At 30.1% G+C, this 17,139-nt stretch overlaps 2 protein-coding genes across 3 annotated transcripts in view; both read right to left on the bottom strand.

The window, feature by feature from the left end:
- The window catches only part of MICU3 (Mitochondrial calcium uptake 3), a 58,868-nt gene extending 45,160 nt beyond the window's left edge, over nt 1–13,708 (bottom strand). The window contains exons 1-4 of the mRNA XM_080154512.1: nt 13,515–13,708; nt 6,011–6,072; nt 4,814–4,879; nt 1,241–1,281 (exon numbers count right to left, since the gene is read on the bottom strand). Coding sequence (XP_080010638.1) covers nt 1,241–1,281; nt 4,814–4,879; nt 6,011–6,072; nt 13,515–13,708 — 363 coding nt within the window. The remainder of the gene's footprint in view (nt 1–1,240; nt 1,282–4,813; nt 4,880–6,010; nt 6,073–13,514) is intronic.
- Nucleotides 13,649–16,757, bottom strand: LOC145314547 (dolichyl-diphosphooligosaccharide--protein glycosyltransferase subunit KCP2-like). 2 transcript variants are annotated; one of them, XR_013877802.1, is made up of 5 exons: nt 16,652–16,757; nt 16,204–16,298; nt 15,737–15,865; nt 15,123–15,282; nt 13,649–14,883 (listed from the first exon to the last, which is right to left on the bottom strand). XR_013877802.1 is itself a non-coding variant. In XM_080154514.1 (4 exons), the coding sequence occupies exons 1-4, from the start codon at nt 16,729–16,731 to the stop codon at nt 15,173–15,175; spliced, it is 414 nt and encodes a 137-aa protein (XP_080010640.1). In that variant the 5' UTR covers nt 16,732–16,757; the 3' UTR covers nt 13,649–15,172. The 2 variants fall into 2 exon arrangements, 1 of the variants encoding a protein (XP_080010640.1); XM_080154514.1 differs by having other exon boundaries at nt 13,649–15,282.
- Between the last annotated feature and the right edge of the window lie 382 nt (nt 16,758–17,139).

Raw genomic sequence — 17,139 nt, 5'->3', positions numbered from 1 at the left:
CTGTTTGACTTTAATAAACTTTGGTTGAGGTACCACACTTTAATAATGACGTCACAAACAACTATTTCATTCAACAAACTCTAATCTATTTTTAACTTGGTAAGTGACAACAAACTAAGTCACTGTGGGCTAGAATTGAATCAAGACAAAAGTAAGTGCCGAGCCCTGGGACCTATGTATGGTGAAAAAAGACATAAAACTATGATGATTCCAGGTAAAACCAAAATATTTCAGCGGGGGCTTTTTGAGAAAATTAGATTTGAAAATTTCAAGTTCAATTTTCACTCCCTAGGAGATACCGCATAATCATGACAAGAAAAGCAAATATTATTTATTTTAAATTTTAAACAACTTTGCTTTTATAAAGTTCTTCATAAAACCACTCCTGAAGGGAGTTAATAAATAGCCATTTTTATCACTTGCTTTGCAAAGGTCACGAAAATTCAGCCTAAAATAAATCATACATAGAGAGGTTTTAAGAAGGACTTCATAAAAGCAAAGTTGTTCAAAATTTAAAATAAATAATATTTGATTTTCTTGTCATGATTATGCGGCAACTCCTAGCGGGTGAAAATTAAACTTGAAATTTTCAAATCTAATTTTCTCAAAAAGCCCCCGCTGAAATATTTTGGTTTTACCTGGAATCATCATGGTTTTATGTCTATTTTAACCATACATAGGTCCCAGGGCTCGGCACTTACTTTTGTCTTGATTCAATTCTAGCCCACAGTGAAGTAGATTATAAGTAATGATAAGAAATAGAAGAGAGATTTTTTAGAGTAAGAAAAATAGTTTTTCTTCCCCCTTATTATAAACTGTAGAGTCATACCTTAATCATTCATATACCTACTCTGAACTATCACCAGAAAGAACCTAATTTTCAATTTGTTTTGGTGCAAAGTTTTACTGTTAATAAGCACCTTTAATCAAGTCCTAAAAATCTCAGTATATCCTTAAACAGAACCCTATATTTACGTAATTTTATTATAGTTTTAAATGAATTTTCAGCCTATATTAAGTTTTGACACTCTAATAGTGTCAATATTCGTTTGTTCTACTGTTTGATTTCAAAACTTCGCTTTGATTGATGTTGTGATCCTTGATGAATATGAAAATTCCTTACGGCCTTTAGCAATCATGTTATTACCATCGTTGCTACTCTATACTTAAATCTCTGTTATCACGACTGCAAACACATCCCATTAAGATAATCTTGAAATATGACATTCTCAAATTTCCTTGGAGTGAGCAGTTTCTTCCGTTCATCTATCTGTTCCTCGCCTGAAGCAAACAAGAAAAGAAAAGTTAGTATTATCCTCAAGGGTTATTTAATACTTCATTTGGCCCCTCTGCAATAAAATAGCGATTTTTTTTCGAAATGCAAGGAGAGGTCTAGAAAACTTATCCTACTAATCGCTCAGCCAAACATTATTCAAAATCGGTTTCTACTTCTGTAATATTTCACGAAAAATATATAATACCAACACTTAAAATTAAAGAAACAGGAAACCTCTTTAATAATCTTGCAAACTCCCAGTCTATTTATAGTTATTATAAGAATTTTATCGGCCAATAAAACATAAATATGATTAATCAAATGAAGCCCCAGAAACAATTTAGGTAAAATCTAAAAAGTAGATAAATAATTCAACGAAAATTTCGGCTGTAAAGCCAAATATACATATATCGAGTTTAACGATTATATAAACCTTTTACAAAGCTTATGTAAGTGAACTGAAGTGGAGGTGATAATTTGGTCCATTTTCATAAAAAAGAAGGTACCATAAAGTTTAATAAAAGACATGCCTAGCATAACTTCTCACATACACCATTGGATTTACCAAAAAAGTGGATATAATAATGAAATACCTATTGTGATGTTTTTTATTTAGGAGGTCCTAGTATATTTAAGACATTTTGTCCTTAAACGCAAAAAAACGTCTTCACCCCTAATACTTATAAAAAAATTCCACAGCATTTATTAAACTTGCAGGGTCATTAAAAGAAAATTAAAGAAAGAATCGAATTTTATGACTTAAAATAGCAAAGTTTATTACAAAAAAAACAATGAAAAAGCATCAATAAAATATTTTGTACTTTATAAAAAGGCAAAATTAAACTTGGTTTTACACAATACTTTGCTGTCATGATAAAAATATGATAAGTCAAGCTACCATTAGAAGAATTTTACAGCTAAGATTAAGAATAGGGTAGAATGGAAAAGTTATATCCATATATATAATATCTATTAAAGCAGCACACATAACTTTGCACATATAATGTTTTATTATTGTCTACCTTTACTTTCAAGGCATTCTTGTTTATAACTGATGAATACGTATGCTTTTTATTAAATCTAATAACAAGAATGATCAAACCATTAACCATAGCATCATAGGTTTGAAAATGGAAAAACCTTATCAAAGCGTTGTCCACACAAAAGTTTTAAGGAACTTTTGTATTTAACTAATGAATATAAAACATTTTGCAAGGATTTTACCTAAAAAACAAAGTTCTTGTAATTTTTAAGCCCAATTGTATTCTATCTTGAACACTAGTATGTAGAGTACAGGGTAACAGAACATTTACAAGTTTCCAAATTATTAATGATCCTAAACTTCAGACACCTCGGGGACAACAAACATGCTTTATGGTTTACTTTTACACAATTTGTATAAAAATACATAAAAAATTAAGGTAAAAATGTAATATTTAAGTTAGGTAGGTAAACTATACTATAAACACCTATTTTTGAGCTTTAATCTCAAACTGTAATTTGTTTTTATTTGATGCAAAGATCTTTGATAAGACTAAATTAATTGGGTCAAGCTTTCAAGGAAGCTTTATACTGGACCTATCATAATTTAATAAATTTCCTTGAGGGTGAGACGCCCACGTAATGGAATAATCCATTTTCCTTCCAAAACATTGGAAATTTGAGTTCTTTTGTGGACACGATTTTGAAATTTTATCTTTTTAACTTCATGCAACTCCTAAGGGTGTTTTTGTCTAAAAACCTCTATAAAGGTCAGAGCCAATATCATGCAGCAGTTTCTAAGTGCATTTTACCCGATGGGATATTTTGCTAAGGTACACTACAATTAAATGCAAACGTTTGGTATTACTCTTAAGTTTATTATAGAACGAATATTAACAATGAATGTTAAAATGCAAAGAAACGGTTTTATTTGATTCTTATCAATTTCTCTTTTTTGGGGGGATGGGGTTATTCTTTTTTAATTTTCTTGAAAAGAATGGGGCAACCTTTCCCATAATAGCACAAACCTTCCCTGTACCTATGAGAAGTTACACTGTAATAAAGCAGAAATGGAGGGCTACATGATCTAAAATGTGTAACAAGGACAACCCCAAAAAGTTGTTATCCATCTGCCATCCCTAATCTAGAATAATGGGAGAGAAAGTCAAGTAGGAAATCAATTTATCGTTGCAAATCACAGAAATGTGCAGAATGGTTTAGAGACAGGTATTATGAAGAAAAAAAATATTACACATTGTGAAGGGGCTATAGCACTTACACATCCAGCAAATTTACAGTTGATGTATTTTTGGCAAAATGTTTTCTTCTTTTTTCTCATGCCATAAATACATCCAACACAGGCAAAAATACATCCAATATTTTAATACAGATGTCAAAAATACATCTGACAACGGCATTTACACATCCATACTTTTTCAATTATATGTCATAAATACATCCAACACTGGCAAATATACATCTAGATTAATTTACATCTAACCACAAATAAAGGACAAATAGTTATTGTATCTTACTTAAAATCACATAAAGGAATAGAATTTTAAACTAAATTAGGATTAAAAATCTTCTAGATACCTAACATCCTTCGTATAGAGGACGAGGTAGATATCCTTATACTAAAGTAACAGGATGTTTGTCTGTTTGTTTGTCTGTGTATCTGTGTGTCTCGAAGGATCTCGCTAACCGCTAAACCGATCGGGTTCTCCTTAACAGGGTAGCTTCTCTTAAGTCCCGGGAAGGTTTATAACTATTTTCTTGGGGGGTGGGACACCCCCAACCCCCCAAAAAATGAAAAATACCCCCCCCCCCAAAAAAAAAAAAAAAAAATTTCCACCCCCCAAAATATTTTTTTTTACTTTTTCTTTAAAAATCTAAAATAAGAAATTGGGTTATCAAATTCGACTCCCCCCTCCTCAAGTGCCCCTAGAGGCCTCTAGGGGCGTAGCCGCTAGTTTTAAAATATTGGACCAAAGACCTAATATTTTTATTTTGGATAAATTGAACATAAAGGATATACCTACCTTTAGTAAAAAAATTTGAAGAATATGAAAATATTGGTAATTTAATCTATTTCAATCGTGTGCTGCCATTTCAACAGCTAGTAAAAGTATAGTCACTGTATTTTTGACAAAAGGTATGTGTGTGTTTTTGCCAATATCAAACAATTGACAATTTTTTTTTCTCATCGGCAAAATAACATCCTAAGCACTGTTTCATAGTCATTTTTACACCAATGAATTTCAAGTTAGTATAACTACTTTTTGTTTTCCAAAATACTAGTCCACAATCCTTGATATATAGAGGCTATATGTGGTGATAGGTAAAACCTTTGGCAGGTAAAGATAGCATACTTTACTTTTTATGAGCACAGCTATTCTATAAATCAATTAGAGTAGAAACTTTCAATATTAGTGACATAATTTATAGTACAACTAACTTATTCCTTAATCATGTTATTAAACTATTTTTCTTCTCTTTGCGATAGAAATAAAACACATTCCAAAACTACAGATAAGCTAATAAAAAAGTACTCACTGATGCTCTGTAGTTTCTTCAGCCTCATTCTTTCTGGGTTGATCAGATAGTAGATAAAGGCAGAACCTAAATAGTAAGATCTTCCTATTTATATGTTTTTTAAATTGCTCATTTAACTCTTTATACCTAAGTTATTTATTCTTAGTAATACTATTGTCTATCAATTTATGTTTAAAAAATGGTCGCCAGTCTTTGTTAATTTTATCAGAATATCCGATTTAATAGCTATTCTTGTCATAAAAAAAAATCAATAGTGATTACTTGTTAGTCACTTTTCTATCTATCTATCATCTGTTTATCAATATATATATAACCCTATAGTTTTATCTTTTAAAACTGTCTGTCTATCTATCTGTTAAGATAACACCATTATTTCACAACCCATTTATCTTTTTAACTCCCATCAATCTAACCAATGCAAAGAGAAAAAATTATCATTATTTCTGCGTCTTTCTATCTATTAGTCTATAAGTCTTCTAGGCAGGGTTGTCGAATTGGGCACTTTTTTTGATATTGGGCGGCCCAATTGCCCAAAAGGGTTTTAGGCGGGTTTTGGGCGCCCAAAAGTGGTTTTGGGCACCCTTTTTGGGCAAATGTCATGAAAAGCATATAAAAAGGATATAAAATAGCCTAAAACCATACCTAGACTTATTATTAGAAATAAAATAGCCTAAAACCATCTCAGGACCTATAAAGGCTCCACTGGAAAGGAGAACCATATCGGTTCAGCAGTTAGCGAAATCCTTCTCTAGATACAAAAAAAGCTTACTAATTTATATAGTTAACTAGCGGCTTCGCCCCTAGCCTCTAGGGGCTTCGCCCTATGAAGTAATGGGAAGTCAACCCTCCTAAATAAAAATATTCAAAAAAATAGTTATAAACCTCCCAGAACCTATAAGAAGCTACCCTGTTAAGGAGAACCCGATTGGTTCAGCGGTTAGCGAGATCCTTCGGTACAAACACACACACATCCTGTTACTTTAGTATAAGGATATCACCCAAAAAATAGGCCCGCCCCCCCTCTTTTTTAACCCCCTCCCCTTTTTCTCTCCCCCTAAATGGGGGGTGCCCAAAACTGCCCAAAAGGACCTTATATTGGGCGGCCCAAAACCGCCCGCCCAAAACTGCCCGCCCAAAAGCGCCCGCCCAAAAAGACAACCCTGCTTCTAGGTGACTTACAATATATACACTACATACCTCCCATAAATCCAGCCAAAGCATAGATAAATCCTTTGGAGCTACCAGAAAGAGTTTCAAGCCTAGAAAAAATAGACTGAATTAAATTGATAAAGCTTTTTTGGCCTTCAATTATTACTCAATTGTAAGGAATATTTTATTCTAAATTAGTTTCAATAACAACATAGTTCTAAACCCTACGGAGCCCTAATTCTATGTAATAATATTCCTATAGGTCTATTATAGACCATACTTAACCTATCCTAACCTAAAATCAAGAGACGTTATTTCCTTTAAATAGTTAGCTTTTGGACAATAAGCAATATTAGGGAAACCACTATATTTCTAACTAAAATAATTTCTTTAATGTATTATCTCTTTTGGCGTCAGAAAGAAATTCAATAAATATCAGAAGTCAACAATCTTTTGTATATCTTGTATTGAAAAGAATTATTTACACTTCACACTTGTGACACTTTGGTTAGATAGAATATTTCAACAGAGAACAAGAACAATTTTATCCACAGCAAGTAATTATTAATATAATTTAGATTAAGATACATTATAAACAATTAATTCAACTATGTATAGTCATACCATTATACCAATCCATTAAATCTTGTTAAGTATTAATAATTTCATTTTTGATAGAATCTGTCGCACTGACCCTAAACATAGGGTATTATTGAATGTTTCTTTAAAAGTTAATTTTACATATTGGCAAGGTTAAGATATGTCTATATAAATTTGGAAATGAAAAGTCACTATGAAAAAAAACCATAATAAGCAAATTACGAAGTGACTTATATAGGATCAAAGTTTGTGAATGTATGTGTATTCTAAATAAGTCCCTCACTTCTTCTTTGGGCGAAGACACCAGAATAGTTAAAAACATTAAGAAAATTAAACAGTAAACATTATTGAGTTTCAATAGAAAACAGCAGGAAGGAATTATTTAAAAGAGGAAAATCACCAAAACAAATTACATTATAATTACAATTATTTGCTATAAAACTTTTTTTTCTGTAAGAGCATTAATACATTTCCTTTTTCTCCTTCTAGTTGTACCAAGTTTAGTTGTCAGACTGCAAAAAGTTTTAAGTGGCAAATATTACACAAAAAGGGGACTATCAAGGAAAAAATTCTTTATGGTTAAGCTACAAACTGATATGATTTGTTTAGTCAAAAGTACCAATAGATCACTTAACATCACCGTCCCCCCTTAGGTATTTTTAATGAAAATTTAGATAGGGTAGTTTTTACTTAATATGCCTATGCCATGCGGAGCCTATAACTCCAGTAACCTTACTCTGAGTACCCAATATAACCTAACCAACAGTAATATAGAAACACGAAAACTACCTCTACTCATCCTTATATTTAGTTTATTAAATAATAAGAGGTTCTTTGCTGGACAAGGCATTTTTAGGGCATCGCCAAATCTAGATATAGTATTATCATTTATGTTAAAATGAAAGTATTTTTCTTTGCAAATTCTTCAAATAAGAGTTTATGGTTATTTTATTTATTATCTCTGTTTGAATATTTTTCATGGATCTTTTTCTTAAATCTTACAATACATACCTAGGTAAGAATGTAAATATTCGATATAAAACGAGTAAAATTCATTTCAACAACACTTTTAAAGTTAAAGGGCAAATGTCACAAAGAAGAAAATATTCTAAAAATTTAGCAATTTCTTTCTAAAAAGATTTAAAACGAATATTTCAACTTTTTTCTGAATATAAACTGAAATATTTAAAATAAAATATACAGTTTGCTTTAAGTGGAGAATGATTTAGTATGAGAAATATATTCAAATGTTAAAAGTAACACTCTACTTTAAGCTATTTAAATATTCAGGTTTTAACTTTTATATATAGGTGTAGATCAGGATTCGTCAACCGCAAACTTGTAAAGTGCTGAAAAATGCGGGAATTTAATACACCCGCGGTAGAGTTCTCGCCTTTAAGCTCCAATTTCGATTAGATGTAGCCAATTTTTTTTTTAAACGGCTATGCTGAATATTTGTCCCTATTGCTCTAATAGAACATCAAGGATGACAACTTACATAAATAAAAGTGAAGCTCTAAAATCATACAGTAAGACAAACTAATGCTTGTAGAGTGTCATGATTATAAGGTTGCTACGCTTTTTAAATTGTACCTAACCATGACAGGAATCACCATGCTAAGTTTGAAATCAATAGGACAATTCTAACATGCATAAGATAACGTACGGACCAACCTACCCTAATTATAGAAAATCCTTACTTCCCAAAAAGTGATTAAAGAGGTGGAGTACATAGAATTTTGTCTGCACATGTGTGTATGTGAAAAGACTGGAAAGGAAAGCAGTAACAGATTTAATTAACAGACATAAATGTTCTTTTTTTGCTGAATTTATTTTACCTCACAAACCTGGTAAAAGAAAACACATAAAAAAAGGTCCATTGCTCCCTCCCCCTCCAGTCTACTCCTTCACACAATTACTACAAGTATAATATTCAGAATGTCGAGTTGAAATTAGTTTGAAAGGTAGATAAAATCTTACATGTAGTTTAAAATTATCCCGCTAGGCGACTCTAGTTATTTTTAATATAATTCAAAAATATTTTGCAAATTATTCAAAATGCCAAAGCCTAACATTCATATACATAATACCTACTTATTTCATTTTTGCTTCATATGAAATAAAACCTTATATCTAATTTTTTTTGAGTAAAGTAATTTGGATCCTATTGGAAAATGAAATATATAAATAACGATAATTTGATTAAATTTTATGTGACCCCACACCCCGCATTTGAACTAAATGATGGAAAATTTCTGAATGGCTAAAAAGGCCTATAACTACGGTTGTGTCTACAGTTTTATTAAAACTATCCATACACTATAGTTTCATATTTACAGTTGAGAATATCTTAGCTTTGAGCAATTTTAGCTTAACTATAATATATAGATTGAACTAAAACAAGTCATTTATGTCATATCTGTTTAAACAAGGATGCCTTATGATTGTATAGTATGTGTAGTAATATTTTATTATTATAAACATTAAAGGGAAAGAAGAAGTTCAAAAACTTTGTCTAATGTTTAAAACCTGGGTAGGTATAAAATATGTAACTTATTTCCTACTTCTGCAAAACTTAGGTACAAAGAATATGAAATATAATATTTACAATGCATACTGTTTGTTAACTTTTTCCTGTTCTGAAAATATATTAATATTTACAACTTAAGCATGAATATTTTAATTTATTATACAACAAAATTAAAATAAAACCATAATAAAATTATGAAATTACGGCCATTAGAGTGTTTTAATATTTAAAAACTAAACTTCATAGTGATGATAAAAATGAAAACAAAAGGGGGTGGAGGCAAATGAGTCATTTTTCTTTATAGTTCCACATTATACCCTATTAAGGCAGCTGCAAAATATCAATACTGGTTAAGTTCCTTTGTCCTCTTGGTTAGGCTTCCAAAAGTGGCTAATCTGGCCCCCTCCCCCTCACTGTTTATATTTTATTTCATGCACCTATCATTGAACGTTCTGATTATTATCGAAGAGTTTTTTTGCTTTGAAAAATAAAATAACTGGTAAGACATATCTATCCATTGAGTAGTTACGCTACTAAAATGATAATTTCTAATCCATGTGTCTTAAACACACTTAATAACTACCACATGCATAGAAACAGGTATTCAGCTTGTTCAATTTTTAAAAATATAATTGTGTTACTTAACACAAAATTAAATCTCCATTAGGTATTTAACTTACTTAATTCCATTAATTTTTCTTTTTACAATTCCCACTATTAAAAAGAATTTTTTTAGGGAAATGTAAAAGAATGAAACTTTTTCTCTTGGTTTAAAAGATTTATTCCTTCTTTCTATCTCTAGAAAATAGTCTAAAACCTGACCTATGTATACAAGAGTTTAAATGACAGAAGATATACACATCTAGCTCATTCCCTCAAAGACACTAAGATTCTAATGGGTTGAAATCTGTGAATATTTGTTCCTGTTACAGATACCTAGTTGATGGGGTCTCATTCATAAACTTAGGACAGTTGAGAAATGCGGGTAGGTTCATCTGATAACATAAATATATAGGTAAGAATAAAGTAGATACATTACATATTTATAAAGATAATTTGAGGGAATACAATAAATTAGCAATTAGAAGAAATAGAGAGAATAACAGACAGAAAGACTTACATAACGAAAACAGACTCCAAAAATTATAGAGTAGCTTAACTACTAAAATAAATATTTAGTTAGATACTAGATGACGCTCTTGTAAGAGCTATATCAAATAAATATTAAATGCTTTGTTAAAGTTAAGACAACGGGGCGGAATGCAAAAAGATAGCTCACCAATTAAATTTGAAAAAATCGCATATCATCATAATATAATTTTACAGCCTTACTAATAAGATAGCTTTTAAGTTGCTTTACGTAATTTTACATAGGTAGAAAGGAAATTGGTAGGTATATTTAAAGCTATTTATCAGGTAATCAATGAGAGGACAATAAATCATTAGGTAATATGTCATCCGTTCATTCTTAAAAGTGAAATTTTGCATACCTACGAAAAATTGTAAACAGTAAAACAAAGATTAATTTATTTGTCATTCTTTTTATTTTTTTATTTTTGTACATTAAGAAATTTAAAATGTAAGAAAAAACTACTTCCTTAAAGTAAAGAAGATATAACTGTAATACAAAGTAGCTTGGTGTCTGTCCGTCCCTTAAGATCTCGGTAACCACTGAACCGATTGGATTCTACTCTTCAGGGAATATATCTACTGGTCCTGTGGTGGTTTCAAGCTTTTTTCTTGAGGGGTGGGGAGGCTGGGACACCCCTCACCTCCCCCTTCCCAAAAAAAAACAAAAAAATCCCACTCATTTTTTATTAGGAGTTGTGTGGAGTTACTTATTTTTTTAAATTACCTCGTGGGGCAAAGCCCCTAGAGGCTAGTGACGAAGCCGCTAGTAACAATTACAAAGAATAATGAGGTAACATAATGTTTGTCTGGGGAGATGAAAAAACAATTTCTTTAGTGATTCTAAAAAGTAGAGTGGAGTCTCAAGTAATTTCATTCTTGAAAGTTTGGTGGAAAAAGACGTTCAGAAAAATCTACCAATATTTTGTTTATGCACAAAAAAATATTACTTAAATAACAAAATAAATTTTTTTCATGAATTCCATTTCCAATATCCATGAACAAAAAAATGATTATGTAAATGAAAAAAAAGAAGTTTAAATTTTCTCTAAAAAATATTTTACAAAGCATGAACACATTTAAAAATTACTTTTTTAAACTTGTATTACGAAGAAAAAGAAAGTCTTCGATTTGTAAAAGCAATTATCTGTAATGTTTCCAACTAAAAGGAAGGTTCAATGAAGAGTATTTAATGAAAGACAATATTTTACTGTACATTTTATAGAAGATATTCGAAAACAATACTATTCTTTACTGTGTAGTTTTGAATTGTAATGACAGATTAGATCATATTATGTTATTTAATTTTGAAAAATTATTTTTGTAGTTTTTTGTCATTTCTGAAAGGGTACATTTTTCTTTTGTGTACATTGAGTGATTTTAGTCCAAAAAAATATTTTCCAAAACGATCCTCATTTAAAGTAACTAAAATTGTTAAATACCCATCATAAAATTACTGCTTTTGGATAAGAGAAAATATAATCCTTTAGCCAAAAGAAATTTAGGTTATGAAATTTTAATTATCTAAATTGTATATCCAAATAGATTATCTTTTTAATATCATATTTAACAAAAGAGACAAGCTTGTTTATTTAAAAATTAAAAATTTGTAATATTTATAAACATACCTACAGATTTTAAACTAGGAATATTACGTCTATAGGAAGCTAAGAACAGTTTAAAATGAAATAGGTGCAGTTATCTTAAAACTGTACAACATGTTGAATTAGTTAAGCCTGGAAATGACACATTGACACAGAGCTTGGTTTATCGTATATTACAGAATGTACAAAAGTTTTTTTCTGTGTAGCCTATTATTTCAATAACTCAGGGAGGGAGGAGACATTGGGTTGTTTATAAGACTACTCCCCTTTCTTTATAAGACTTTATTATTGAATCTTGATTGGTTGTTTCATTAAAAACATTATTGATTGTCCAAACGTTTCAACCACCTATTATAATCTACAGAAGGGAAGAGGTAATATTATGTATCATCATTTGGAATGTACATTAATTTATCGGCCATTGTCTTATCCCTTTAGATCCCTGTAGGTAACAACTGAACCGATTGAGTTCTTGATTTTAGGGAAGCTTCGCATGTGGGATTGTTCTAGGCTATTTTTCTGCTTTTCCTTACTCCTTTGAATATCGAGTTCCTAGATGATAGAGAAGCAGTTGATAGTATAAACATAGACTGGGCAACATTTTTTTAGGAGTGAGCATAATAAGATGAATAATTAAGTTTTTTTTGCTTCTAATATTATACTTCTTTTTTTCAAAAGAAAATCTTCTAAATTGGTAATTATATCATGCAGGCTTGTATGTTGCTCATAAATAAAGTAGAGTAAACTATATAATGACTCTTTAATCCTGTTTTGTGTACATACAACTAACAGAGTTAAAGGAATGTATTTAAACAATAAAATATCCAGCTCAAATCAAAATATATCTAACAAAATCATTGCTAAATATTTTTTTATCATACTAGCGGCTGTGCCCCTAGCATCTAGAGATTTGAAGAGCTAGGCCGGAAAGGGCCAAAAATTAGCCTAAAACCATGCCAAGACTGCAAGTAAAGTAGCATAAAACCATCCCGGGACTTATGTGAAGCTTCCCTTAAATGGAAACCTTAATCGGTACAGTAGTTATCGAAATCTTAAGCTACAGACAAAAAAAAAACCTTACTACCTTATAAGATTGGATTAGATATACAAATATAAGCCCTTGATTTTATCAAAGAAAGACAATAGACTGGCAAAAAATGAAAATGTTTGACAACAAAAGGAAAACAATTTTGTCTTTTAAGTTAAAAGTTTTAGATTGTTTTATGCATTACATTGGTTGGAGGAAAAAGTTTTCTTTACTTTGCTTAATCCTTACTCTCTGACAATAGCAATTAATCTTTCAGAAATTGGCTCTCATTGAACCAATGACAAATTATACAATATTATAATGTGTTTACAAGGCCCTATACACAGATTAATATAGGTATTATGTGCTTTATTTTAAACCCTTACCATAATTAATTAAAATGGGAATAACTGTAAGGGTATAAGAATTTAAGGAATAAAGGGATCTGTTTTCATTCAAAAATAAAAAAACATTACAACTGCTATAATTATGTAAAAATGATAAAAAAAAAATCTGGCTAGAATTGGGACACTAATGTAAAATAATAGGTATGTTATCTACCAGATCATGTAGATTGGACTAAAAACATCCCTTGACTTGGTATAGTTGTATCTCATTTCTAAACATGATATAACAAGAATAATTCCATCCATGAATACATACCTTGAGACAGGTGGTGGCAAGGTTGACTGGGTGGTGCCACGGCTCAGATAGCTCGAGAAATTCCGCAGCTTAGACACACCCCCGCGGGAACCCATTTTGGTAGATCTAGTTTCCCTTTTATGCCCTAACCTTAGTCTGAAATTTTTCACAACAAATAAAACAAAACATAACAAATAATTTGGTACATATGGCATTATCTTTGGTGACTAGGTGGTTACATAAAGATGCTTTGGTTAAAAAAATTACAAAATTACAAATGAAAAAAAAAACAGAAAACTAATACCTAACCAAAATGGTAGCTCTGTTTTAAGAAAAAAATAGTTCCAAGCAGGTTATTAAACAAGTTAGAATACTTAATACACCATAATAAAATTATAAATTTAGTATTGATAGAAAACAACTTTATATCAAATATTGCCTAAGTTATGCATATTTTGTTTGTCTTTGAGTATATTTAGAACATGAAACCATATATGGAATTTTCTTATGAAATAAAAAATATTTAAATCTGTCTAATGTTGAAAAAAGGTATTTTTAGATATACCAGCTAATTAAATTCAATTTCTTTGGCTTTAAATAGTATTTAGAATTTTGTGCATGGCAAATTTAATCAAGTACTTTTGGGTAGGTATATGGCAAAACATTACAAATGAGAATCATAATTTTTACAGAAACATTAAACTTCCATTCATACAGAAATTAAACTATATATTTTTAAGGATTATTAAAACTTCGCCTTTAAGTAGAAAATTGTAAAGTAAAATATTTTCAAATAAAATACGGTTCTACGAAAATTGTTATTTGAAAATCTAATTTAAGAAAATTGAAAACTTTGTTTTGTAACGTATTTTCAAATAAATAAAATAATGTGCTACAATAAAATAATATCTTACAGTTGTTATGACTAGCTTAAAGCTGCTAAATTGGTTTATTTTGAATGTTTTAATAAAAGTACCTACCTAAGTTAAAAAAAAATCTAAATTTCCCTAGGTATTGCTTTATCTTGTTTTGACTAAACAATTATTAAGATGAAAAAGGAGAAAAGGTAAGTCCAAATCGCTCTTACAATGTCTGAATTTATCTACAATTTGTGTCATAATAAAAAACTAAAATATTTGATAGGTACTAAGCAAATAGAAAAGGTATAAAAAGTATCACAATGTTGTGAAGTTCTTATCTACATTATTTAATATTTAAAATCATAAAATGGTACATTATCTTTGAGAATACTTTTCTTTGGTTAGAGTAATAGTATAAGTAATTGCTTTGGTAAATAATGAGTGTAGTTGCATTAGGAATGAGTAGGTATTTTGAAATAATTCAGTCAATAAAAATGTTGTGTTCAAAATTCTTAAAAACGGTAAAATGTCTAAAAATATTTGGATCATGGAAAGAAAACGAAGTTGCGGGTTTCGTTGTATATTCGCAGTAGCTTTTCGCCTATTTATAGCCCCTAGGGGTAGAGGGGCTCTAGCCCTGCAGGGCATATTTTCTAACCCTGTGGGGCAAATCATTAACATTTACTTAACCTAACCTAACCTAAAATAACCTTTCAAAAACTACTGTGAAAATACGATGAAACCCGCAACTTCGTTTTCTTTCCATGACCCAAATATTTTAGGTTAGGTGGAATAGCTTCCATGAAATAGATGTCCACTTTATCTTCTTTTCTTGCCATGGTTAGCCTTTGATGAGTGTGACTGTGGGACAGGCTGGATTGGACGGGAATAGGTCTCTTGGGAGATTTTGTAGACACTCCAGGCCATCACTGAAATTCATTAATAGATTAATAAAAAATATTAAAAATATGATTAACCTCCCCCCCCCCCCAAAAAAAAAAGAGAGGCGCTCTCACAGAAAGTTCTGGTAACTGATAAAGCACTGATAAACCTTCTCTTATTTTGAAATAAATAGAATTTAATGGGTGGAATGGGATAATTTATCGTTTGTTAGAAATTACCTTAGGTCAGGTTTAGTTAGGTTATTGGGTACTGGGTAGGTATAATTCTCACAGTGCAGGTGGTAAGATAGGAGAAAAAAATATTCTCACCCCTATTACCTATCAATTTATTTTTAACAATAAGGGGAGGTGTCGTTTTTAGTGCTCGCATTATCATAGCTTAGTATGATACGGTTTAAACATTCTAATCGGTTAAAATTTCTACTTAGCTTCTTAGAAATTGGTATTAAACGGCCAAATTGTAAGAAATTGTTATACTTACTCAGTGAGAATAAAAAGCAGGTTGAAGCGGAGACTCTATGAACAGTAGCAGCCACAGAAACAGCCAGAAATATGCTCATCATTATCTCACCAAAGCCGCACTGGTAACCAGATCCAAACAGGGACTTCTCTAAATATAAAAAAAAAGTTTGTCTCCAAATTTTTACCATACCCTCATTTTTTAATTTAATGGTTATCTTCGCTTGTCGAAAAATTGGAACAAAAAAATATTTATTTTTATGACATTCTAAGTAACATTTGTAGTCTTGAAATCCTCTAGAAGTAAAAGAATTAACCACAGCAAACACAAATTTAAGTTTATTCTTATACAATTTAAATAACAGTAAAAACATAGGTAAAGAACTTAAGAAGCATATTTCATTCATTTTCTTATATTTAAACATAATAGGTATTTTAAGCAAAATTATTTCCAAAGAACAATGACCCTCAGATAATATACTAGCATACCTAAATTTCCGATAGCAGTTAGGAGAAATACAAAGAGAAAAGACCCAATAAATCCGCCAACAATTGTCCACAGCTGTGTCGATATCAATGTATTCCTAAAAATAGATAGGATTGATGATTGTTTTTTATTAGTCGATTTTAAAGGATGATAAACAACCCTAGAAAGATTTTTTGTACAAAAAAAGATGTTTAATGGTTATAACATTAGATATTAGACTAAAAAAAATATTTATATCATAACACATAAAAAAATTTTGAGCAAAAAGAATTACAACTTATTAATTATGAACATAAAAATTATCGTTTCGTGAGTAAGGTGCTTCCATCCTTTTTTAACATCCCTTCTGTGTTCACATTACTTTACAACGAACATTTATTTTGGGTATTAATTTTAACTTTGTAGGCAAAATTAAAAGTCCATGACATACACGTACACTAGTGTACGTACCTAAACAGCTGCATTCCACTGATGGTCAGTACAGAAAATACAGATGACAGTACAAAAGATCCTCCTTCGCTGAATGTCATTTTAAAGCTATTGTTTTTATGGGGTATATCTGAAAAATAATTTGATAATATGCTTAAAAATCTATAAAAATGTAGTGTAAAAGTAAGTATCGATTTATAATATTACTTATCAAAAACAAATGTTTATTTTAACCCTAAACACTTTTCACGCAAAGCCGGTTCCTTAAATTATAATTTAAGAAACCTATAAAAATATTCATATAAAATAGTATAAATAATAAAAAAAAAAACTATATACTAATATCAATATCTAATAAATTAATCTAAAATCGATTTTCTAAGTTACAATAATAAAAGAATGGTATTTTTATTTTGGTTTGATATGATTAGGATTAAACATCAGCTGATTCAAAAAATCAATAATAAAATAGCAGACAGACAGGGATAAAAAAACAACACTAATATTTA

Source organism: Acartia tonsa, chromosome 3, assembly GCF_053477335.1.
Source record: "Acartia tonsa isolate MP-2025a chromosome 3, ASM5347733v1, whole genome shotgun sequence".
In the NCBI taxonomy this organism is placed as follows: Eukaryota; Metazoa; Arthropoda; class Copepoda; order Calanoida; family Acartiidae; genus Acartia; species Acartia tonsa.
Note: the sequence above shows the minus strand (reverse complement) of the source record. Positions and strands in the feature narration are given on the sequence as shown.

What these genes read in the sequence shown, in the direction of transcription:
- LOC145314547 (XM_080154514.1), bottom strand. Translation starts at nt 16,731, where the DNA reads ATGACATTCAGCGAAGGAGGATCTTTTGTACTGTCATCTGTATTTTCT. An exon ending in AGTGGAATGCAGCTGTTTAG is followed by an intron (nt 16,299 to 16,651) that starts GTACGTACACTA and finishes ATCTATTTTTAG; the next exon opens with GAATACATTGATATCGACAC. An exon ending in AACTGCTATCGGAAATTTAG is followed by an intron (nt 15,866 to 16,203) that starts GTATGCTAGTAT and finishes TTTTATATTTAG; the next exon opens with AGAAGTCCCTGTTTGGATCT.